Source organism: Rana temporaria, chromosome 1 (genome assembly GCF_905171775.1).
Source record: "Rana temporaria chromosome 1, aRanTem1.1, whole genome shotgun sequence".
Classification (NCBI taxonomy): domain Eukaryota; kingdom Metazoa; phylum Chordata; class Amphibia; order Anura; family Ranidae; genus Rana; species Rana temporaria.
The window spans coordinates 15,664,725-15,674,972 of NC_053489.1; the positions used below are offsets into that span (position 1 = coordinate 15,664,725).

At 41.6% G+C, this 10,248-nt stretch overlaps 1 protein-coding gene across 1 annotated transcript in view; it reads left to right on the plus strand.

Moving 5' to 3' along the window:
- Nucleotides 1–8,792, plus strand: part of LOC120914847 — a 61,789-nt gene extending 52,997 nt beyond the window's left edge. Inside the window, exons 7-8 of the mRNA XM_040325556.1 lie at nt 6,051–6,248; nt 7,879–8,792. Of these exons, the coding sequence (XP_040181490.1) occupies nt 6,051–6,248; nt 7,879–8,792 (1,112 nt within the window). The remainder of the gene's footprint in view (nt 1–6,050; nt 6,249–7,878) is intronic.
- The last annotated feature ends 1,456 nt before the right edge of the window (nt 8,793–10,248 follow it).

Below are 10,248 nucleotides of genomic sequence, written 5' to 3' on the forward strand. Positions count from 1 at the left end.
ATCCATTGGATTACTATAAAAATGCCACTGGCAGTGAAGGGATTAACACTAGTGGGTGGGGAAGGGGTTAAGTCAGGGGTGGACTGACAACTCATGGGGCCCCCGGGCAATAGAAGATTATGGGGCCCCTGGGCTTACAGATGGCCACAATGCCAGGAGGCAGTGCAGAGGCTGGGCAGCTAAAATCTTGGGATTTTCACATCAGAAGCATGTTGGATTCAGACATATCAGGGACAGATGTAAAAAAAACATAGATTTTTACATACTGTCCCTGGTTTTACTGAGCCTGGCAACCCTGGTGGGGTCCCTTAGTGACATGGGGCCCTCAGGCAGTGCCGAGTGACTCAATGGTCAGTCTGCCCCTGGGTTAAGTATGTTCCCTGGGTGTGTTCTAACTGTAGGGGGGTGGCCTCACTAGGGGAAATGACTGATCTTCTGTTCATACATTGTGCCGCTAGTGGCCTGCGCGAGAGCCGACGTTATATTTTGTGCTCTCGTGCAGGGGAGCCGACTTGCCACCGTAAAACGACGGTTGGCGAATGGCAAGCAGTTAAATATTTGGGTATCCGGGTCTCTAGGACCATATCAGACTTCATCTATCGAATGTGGAGCCCCTAATACTATTTCTTATATGGGTCGAATAAGCCTTGAAAAAGAATATCTTACTGCCTAAAATCTTATATGTCTTTTGGCACTCTCCAGTGTATATTCCAGTAAAATACTTAAAAATCATGGATATTTTGTTACAGTCCTTTATCTGGGGTGCCAGTAGACATAAGCTGTCATGAAATGTCCTCAAAAACTCAATGTCTCTCGGGGGATTGGCAATCCCTGACTTTGGTTTATATTACCTGGAGGCACAACTCTCCCACTTTTGCCATTTTGATAAATATGATAACCATAGATACCTCTCTCTGGTCTGTCAAGTCCCTGAGTCACATCTCTTGCATCCGTTCTGTGATTTGCTGAGGGGTCTGGGTAGCTCCCTTTTTTCTTCAAGCCACTCTGGCCTCCTTTTCCAGCACAGACGGATCTGGTACCTGGCCGTGTCTAAAATTAACTGCTCTATGTTACATAACAATTAGACATGTGCACAGAATTTTTTTTCGTTTTTTTTTGTTCTGTTTCGTATCATTCCGTAGGTTCGTTTCCATTCGTTTTTTCGTAAGACGCCCGTTTTCCTGTTCGTTCTTCGTACGACGAGATTTTTTCGTATTCCGATTGTTTCGTATTTTCGTTACCGTTTTATTTTCGTACATGCGGGATGGTTCGTTATTCTGTTTAATTCATGTTCGTTACTTGTTAGACAATTATTTTCGTGAATTTTCGTCAATGATTTGCATTCTGTGTTTTGGATTCCTTTTTCTGTTTGTGTTTTCGGTTGTGTGTTCGTGTGACATCTATGACACTTTGTTGTGGATGTCATGTGGGCATGCGACTGAAGATACGAACAGAAAAAGGATTTTCATCATTTTGTACTTTCGTAAATATATCGCGAGATTCGCGGCACTTTCAACACGCGGCTCATCCATATTAACGATTGTTAAGCCCCCATACACTTGGTCAGACTTTTTTAACAACAAACATAAAAACGATAGTTTTCCATTCGTTCTCAGAAAATTTGTTCATTTTTAAACTCCATCAGAAAACCATTTTTGGGTTCAAAAGTCTGGCCAACTGATCTCCCTTCAGATGAAAATCCACAGAAAATTGTATTTGGCTTTACTGTACTACTCAGCACAAAAGAGAAGCTGCTTTACTAACTACACTCACTGCCCATTCAAAAAAAACGAAAATTACATCTGTGGCAAGGGATTTGCATTCTGTGTTTTGGGTCCTTTTTCTTTTGGTGTTTTCGGTCGTGTGTTCGTGTGACATCTGTGGCAAAAGATTTGCATTCCTTTGAATCCAAAATACGAACAGAAAAAAGGAATTCAAAATACAGGGTGCGGGTCTTTTGTTGTGGATGTCGTATGAGCATACGACTGAGGGTGCGAACAGAGAAGGGATTCAAACAAGATACAGAGTGCAAATCTTTTGTTGTGGATGTCGTGTGAACATACGGCTGAGGATACAAGCAGAGAGGGGATTCAAACAGGATACATAATGCAAATCTTTTGTTTTAGGTGTCATGTGGACATGTGGCTGAGGATACGAGCAGAGAGGGGATTCAAACAGGATACAGAATGCAAATCTTTTGTTCTAGATGTAATTTTCGTTCTTTTGCCGTTTTCTTTTTGTCGTATTTTCGTCAGATCTTTCGTTCGTATTTGCGGTTGTTCGTTATGCGGCTCATTCGTAATCCCGTTGTTTTCGTATTTTGGTGCTTTAATTTTTTCGTATGTACACATTATTCTGCGGGTACGAAAATGAACATTTTCATACGAAAATAACATTCGTACGAACGGGAATGCACATATCTAATAACAATACTCCATTGTGGTATATTAAACACCTGGGTGCAATTTCACAGATTCCCTACCCAAAGGTCTGGCTCTCAAAGGGTATATATATGCTTTCACATGTCTTTCATGATGGTAGACTCAAAGCCTTTGACCAACTAAAATCAGTCACTTTTCTGAACCACATGCTGTTTAGGTACCTCCAGCTGCATCATGCATTGCATGTGCAGTTTAGAGGTAATTACCCAGTTCTGTCTACTCTAGATGCCTTGGCCATGATAAGCAGTGATGAGCCCTGTGGGTTGATATCAGAATTCTAAGATATGCTAATCACCCCATCTGCATCCCAATGTGCTTACTCCCTCAAACCTAGATGGGAAGCAGAGGCAGGTGAACTGGATGATGAAGATTGGAGTGATTTGTTGAAGGATGGTAAATGAGTGTCTCCTAAAATGTCAGATAGACTTACTCAAATATACATTAGTCCTAGATCATATCTTACCCCAGAACATATGGTTAAGTTTTATCCCTCCCCAAGCCCCAAATGTCTAATCTCCACTGGTACCTTTGGGCATTTACTCTGGCATTGTCCTCACATTCAGGGATTTTGGGCACAAGTTGTCCAATTCCTTCATGGTCAGATGGGCTCACCAGTGACAATGAATCCTAGACAATGCTTGTTGGGTCTATTCTTGGACTCTGATATGGATAAACACACTCCTGGATTAATGTAATAAATAACAATTTACCTTACAAAAAGGTTATTTATACCAATAGGGGCAGTCCGGGCAAATAAAACAAAATCTTAATGCCGCGTGCACACGATCGCAATTTCCGATGAAAAAAGTCAGATGGACTATTTTCATCAGAATTTCCAATCGTGTGTGGGCCCTATCTGCCTTTTTTCCGTCGGTGTTTAGAAATAGAACATGTTTTATTTTTTTCCGATGGAAAAAAAAAACAATAGGAAATTCCTATTGTCTGTGTGCAACTCTGACGAAGAAAAAACCTAGCATTGCTCAGTATCAAGTCAACACATGCTCGGAAGCATTGAACTTTTCTTGGCTTGTTGTCGTGTATTACGCCACCGCGTTTTGGACGGTCGGAATTTGGTCTGACAGTGTGCATGCAAGACATCTTGAACGGAATTTCGGCGAAAAATTCCATCGGATTTTAAGCCATCAGAAATTCCGATCGTGTGTACGGGGCATTAGACAGATGGCTACAGTCTCCATTGACTTGTACTTTGTAGTGGTAACTTAGACTCCTACTCCCTCCATTGTATAGATTAACACTTAGGTTGTCCCCAATATATCACTGAGGCTAATTGTGATATTGCTTCTTTAATAATTTATACTGCTGATTGTGGCTCTGCCTCTCGCCCGAAAGGCCCCCCTCTGTGTCAATGTTATTCTTTTCTGTTATTTTTCTTTTTGTGTCGCATTGTGAATTGATGCTGCTGCATAAATCAATGTCTTCAATTTGTTCTTTGCTATTGGGTTTTATGTTAATGTCTATTATGCTACTTATACCTATATATTGTATTTTGTGTGGAACTCAATAAAGCTTAGTTTGTTAAAAAAAATCACGTGGTAGTGATTTAAAATACTGTGGTCCACATTCAGATCATTCCCTTTTTGTCATATAGAGTATTTTTAAAAAAGTTCCTTTAGTAACCAAAATGTCCATGGAATGGTCGGGTTGTGGGAAATGATGTCCCACATGTGCTCAGTAATCCTCTTCTTTATGTTCTTTTATGGTGTCTATAAAGATTCATTCTTTTTTGTGTAACCACTGTCCTGTCCCACCAATGTATGGCCCATGCTTGCACGGAATGAAGTACATCCCATTACTGGAGGCCAAGCTGTATGATTCTGTAATACTGAAGGCTCCTTTTGTTTGAGTGACGATGTTTAATACATTTATGTGTCTGCATAGTTTGCAACATTTGCAGCACTTGTTGTTGGTTTTGTTCCCTTTTTTGATTCCCGGTCCTCAGAATGAAGCTTCCTGCTGATTAATTGATGTCTGAGGTTGGGTGGTTGCCTGAAGGTCAGCACTGGGGGTTGTTGGAATATTTCTTTCAGGGTTCTGTCCTCTGTTATGATGGGTTCCATCTATTTCATTATCTCTCTCATCCCTTCTAGTGCCAGATTGTATGTTATTACTAGAGGTACACGGCTATTTGTTTTCTTCTCTTTGTATTGTAAGAGATTTTCTCTATGGGTTTCTAAGGCAGCGTTTATACTGTAATCAATCAGTTGTGTTCAAGCAAACCCCCCATGCAAAGACACAAAACAATCGCTTTTGGAAGAAAAAAACTAATAGGCGATTCAATGAGCCAAAAATCCAAACTAGCCACTCTAAATGACTGCAGCTGCTGCCATGATAACTTGGTTCATGGACCAGTTTAACACATCAATAGCTGGGTGAAAAAATGAATAAAAACCTGAATATGTCAGAATTATATCACAATTAACCAGGCTGCGCTGGACATATGCAACATTTAGACTTTAAACAAATAAATATATAAATATTGAATATTGTCCTTGGAATAGAAAAGTTCTTAAATGAAGAATGGCAGTCTTTAATGCAAATACTGGACTGAACAATCCTTATTCAAACAAAGTCCACTATAGCCCAAGATGATAGGTTTGGAAAGGCACCGCTTCACGTCTGTGCTCATAGAAGTAAGGGGGGTGTGTGAGAAAAGAGAACCCCCTCTTGAGTAGCCTCTTACCGCAAAGCAAATATATATCAGCGTGTCAGAGGTGCAATCTCAGCCTCAATCTCTGCTCAGCGTCTCTGGATGGCTCAGGGTTCATACATAGAAAAGATGATAGGAAACAGACACATAGCGTGATCCTGCTTAAAAATCTTGAATCGCCCAATAAAAACATCATCCAATACACTCACATGTATATGCGAGAGAGATATGCCATTTTAAAGTTTTATACATGTGAGTGTATTGGATGACGTTTTTATTGGGCGATTAAAGATTTTTAAGCAGGATCACGCTATGTGTTTCCTATCATCTTTTCTATGTATGAACCCTGAGCCATCCAGAGAGGCTGAGATTGCACCTGTGACACGCTGATATATATTTGCTTTGCGGTAAGAGGCTACTCAAGAGGGGGTTCTCTTTTCTCACACACCCCCCTCTTACTTCTATGAGCACAGACGTGAAGCGGTGCCTTTCCAAACCTATCATCTTGGGCTATAGTGGACTTTGTTTGAATTAGGATTGTTCAGTCCAGTATTTGCATTAAAGACTGCCATTCTTCATTTAAGAACTTTTCTATTCAATATTCAATATAGGACAATATTCAATATTTATATATTTATTTGTTTAAAGTCTAAATGTTGCATATGTCCAGCGCAGCCTGGTTAATTGTGATATAATTCTGACATATTCAGGTTTTTATTCATTTTTTAACCCAGCTATTGAAGCGTTTATACTGAACTGATAGTTTTGTTGGTGTAACTTTTCTAATGAAAGAATTCTGCTAGTACTCCTAGATGTCTATTTCTGTCTTCTGGATCAGAACATATTCTGTGGTATCCAGACTAATGAAGGGCCACCTTCTGGAATGGTCCATGTGTTTCCACCAAGGTATACTGTGCATGCTGCATCATTGTAAACATCAGAAGCTCGGCTTCCCTACACTATTATATCTGTACTTTTGCTCTTGAATAGATCATATAGCTCTATATTATCTCAGGTCCCAAGAGGTCAATGCTCCGAGGAATGTCTTCCGGGGTTCAGAAAATCTGTAAGAGAAGGATATCACCCATGTTGTTATAATTGTGCTCCGTGTTCAGAAGGAGAAATATCAAACCAATCTGGTAAGATTTATGTTAATTTAAGTAAATTTATGTATAAATTCTGATTTTAAATTAGAAAATAAAAGCGTTTAACCACTAGCCGATCAGCCGGGGTCATTATACGGCGGCAGGTTGGCTCTCCTGTGCTAATCTTTGTAGCTGTACATTGGCTTGTGTAGGAGCGTGCCCGCGGGTCGGGTGGACTCGATGTCTGACAGCGACCTGCGATCGCCTAGTACAAAGGCAGATTGGGGATCTGCCTTTGTAAACAGGGCGGATCCCCATTCTGATAGGAGACATGACAGAGATCTACTGTTCCCAGTGATCGGGAACATTGGGCCAGATCCACAAAAGGGATACGACGGTGTATCTGCTGATACGCCGTCGTATCCCTGTTTCTATCAATGCCACTGATCCATAGAATCAGTTTCGCATAGATAGGCAGAAGATCCGACAGGTGTAATTGTTTTACACTGTCGGATCTTAGGATGCAGTACTGCGGCCGCCGCTGGGGGGATTTTGCGTGGTAAACCAGCGTCGGGTATGCAAATTAGGAGTTACGGCGATCCACAACGTTTTTTCGCATCCGCTACGTCGCCGCTAGTATAGTTTCCCGTCGCAAATTTACGAAAGTATGGCCGTCGTTCCCGCGTCGAAATTTAAAAATCAACGTCGTTTGCGTAAGCCGTACGGGAATACGGAATTACGCTACGCACGTCGCCGTTCGAAAAAATTATGTCACGGCACGCAAAGCACGGCGGGAGTTCGGAAACGGAGCATGCGCAGTACGTCCGGCGTGGGAGCGTGCCTAATTTAAATGGGACTCGCCCCATTTGAATTGGCCCGCCCTGCGCCGGCCGGATTTAGGATACACTGCCGCAAATTTCCAGGTGAGTGCTTTGTGGATCGGGCACTAACTTGGAAAAATTGCGGCGGTGTATCTTAAATCGAAAAAGTTACGTTGCGCCCGTGATTTGTGGATCTGGCCCATTGATCTCTGTAATGTCCCTGGAAGTCCATCCTACAATTAGAACACAAGAAAAGAATGACAAATACAGTTAACCCCTTGAGTAACCCCTACTGTTAACCCCTTCCCTGCCAGTGTCATTTTTACATTGATCAGTGCATTTTTATAGCACTGATCAATGTAATACTGTCACTGGTCTTCAAAAAGTGTAATTTGGGGACAGATTTGTCCATTGCAATGTCGCAGTCCCGCTAAAAATTGCAGATCATCGCCATTACCAGTAAAAACATTTAAAAAATTACAGTCTCTAAATCTACCCCATAGTTTGTAGACACAATACGTTTTGCAGAAACCAATCAATATACCCTATTGTGTTTTTTTTTATCAAAACTATGTAGAAAAATATAAATTGGCCTAAACTGATGAATACATTTTTTTATATATATATATTTGAATATGTATTATAGCAAAAAGTAAAAAATAAAATTGTTTTCAAAATTGTCATTCTTTGTTAATAGCGCAAAAAATAAAAGCCGCAGAGGTGATCAAATACCACCAAAAGAAAGCTCTATTTGTAGGAAAAAAGGACGGAAACTGATTACACTGAAGAGGCTAAAACGGTCAAATAGTTGCATTCTCGGTATACCGTGCCTAATGTTATTTTCACTTCTTTTTACTCTACAGACAGTGAACTCTGCAAGAAGTGTCCTGAAAATGAATGGCCTAACAAAGCTAAAACTATTTGTAGTGACAAGGTCATAGAGTATTTATCATACGAGGAGGACATTCTAGTTTTATTTTTTTCTATAACTTCAGTCATATTTGCTACAACATCTCTCCTTATACTTGGACTATTTGTTTGGTTTCGGAGCACTCCCATAGTCAGAGCCAATAACCGGAACCTCAGCTTCATTCTGCTCCTCTCCCTCATACTGAGCTTCCTTTCTGTATTCCTGTTCCTTGGCCGTCCTGTGGATATTACCTGTATGCTGCAACAAGTCACTTTTGGAGTTCCCTTCACCATCTCAGCATCTTCTATCCTCGCCAAAACCATCATGGTCTTCATTGCTTTTAAAGCCACCAGACCTGGAAGCTCTTGTAGAAAATGGGTGGGAGTCAAACTTCCCAATACAGTCATGTTATTCTGCTCATCCATTCAGGTTATGAATTGCATTCTCTGGTTGTCAATCTCTCCACCATTTCAGGAGTATGACATGGACTCCTATCCTGGGAAGATCATCATTCGGTGTAATGAAGGGTCAGTTATTGGGTTCTACTCTATGTTGGGTTATATGGGGTTTCTGGCAGCTGTGAGTTTTCTTCTGGCTTTCATTGTGAGGACATTACCGGACAGTTTTAATGAGGCCAAGTACATCACCTTCAGCATGCTGGTGTTCTGCAGTGTCTGGATTGCCATGATCCCGGCCTATCTGAGCACCAAAGGGAAATACATGGTGGCTGTGGAGATATTCGCCATACTGACCTCCAGTGCTGGAATATTATTGTGTATGTTTTCTCCAAAACTCTACATTTTACTTTTCAAACCTGAACTGAACACAAGAGGGACAATGCTGGGGAAGAGAATGATGCAAATGTAACACATTGATTCAATGTATAATGCTGTAAGCATTTGAATTAAACAAATTCAGTCATATTGTTTCCATCATCATCATCATTATGAATGACATCATCATCAGAATTATGATTTTTGGGGACATTGACTGCCTTCTGTCTGCCTATTGTACATAAGTGGATGGAAGGTGGATGTCACAGGATTGGATGATATTGTAGAGCTTCATTTGTTTTCTTGCTCTTACAGCCCCCCAGCATGCACAAGCAAACTACTGTCACTGCATTGTCCATTGGACAGTGCTGGTCACAAATAAAATGATGTGACCAATCAAAGCCTCACACAATGTAACCAACACCTGAAGATAGCATCTTGCCCCCACTTTGCCCTCACACACTGATTGGAGAGTGATAGAAAAGAAAGATTCCAGATCACCAGCCAGTACAAGTGCAATCCAGTACCAGCAGTACCAGAAACAGCTTCAGTCTTCCTTCTATTATCATTCATCCCTCTACAGCACAGATATCAAACACAAGGCCCACGGGCTGAATACGGCTCGCCAGGCCCTGACATGTGACCCTCCAACCCAGTTTTGTAGCCGGAATGTGGAACTCCATTCTAGTTCTCACCCTCCGCTCCTCACTGTCACTTGTAAACACAGAAGCCTTCTATGTTTACAAGGGACATCTTTGCTCTCAGTGGTTCCTGGAAATAACAGATCCCTGTACACACTCACAGTGGGGCCCAGCGGGGACAGATCTCCAGAATCTGAGAGAGAAAACGATCTCCCTGCAGGGTGAGGCAGAGCCACCTACACAGGAAGGTACTAGAGTCAGGCCAGGTAGGAGAGAGAGATGTGAGGAAGCTTTGGAGAGGGGGTGAGGTTGCACACTGTGCATAGTGTTCCCCTGAACCCTGCGCTCTGTACATAGTGCACTCCTGAATTCTACACTCTGTACATAGTGTAATTCTGAACTCTGAATTCTCTATGAAACACACTCTTTACCCCTGCACTCTGTACATAACACACCCCAGATACAACTTGCCTTTTAAGGGCAACCATACTGCTGATGCGGCCCACGATGAAATTGAGTTTGACATCCCTGCTTTACAGTATATGTAGGCGATTGTTTTCTTTCAACCTTTTCTGTTCCTGCATGACTGTCCTCCTGGACACCAATCAATCCAGCTCCATAAAGGCATGGATTGATAAGTTTGGTGTGGAGGAACTCAAATGTCATGAACACAGCCTGACCTCAGCCTGATTGTGAGTCAGGTCTTCTCATCCAACATCAGCACCTGATACCACTAAGGTTCTTTTGGTTGAAATGTCAAAAATGCCCACAGATACATTCCAAAATCTTGTGAAAAGTCTTAGCGGATATTAATGACCACCATTTTGAAATGGGATGCCCAATCAGCCCATATAGGTGTGAAGGTCAGGTGACTACACATATTTGGCCATTAACCACTTCAGCTCCGGA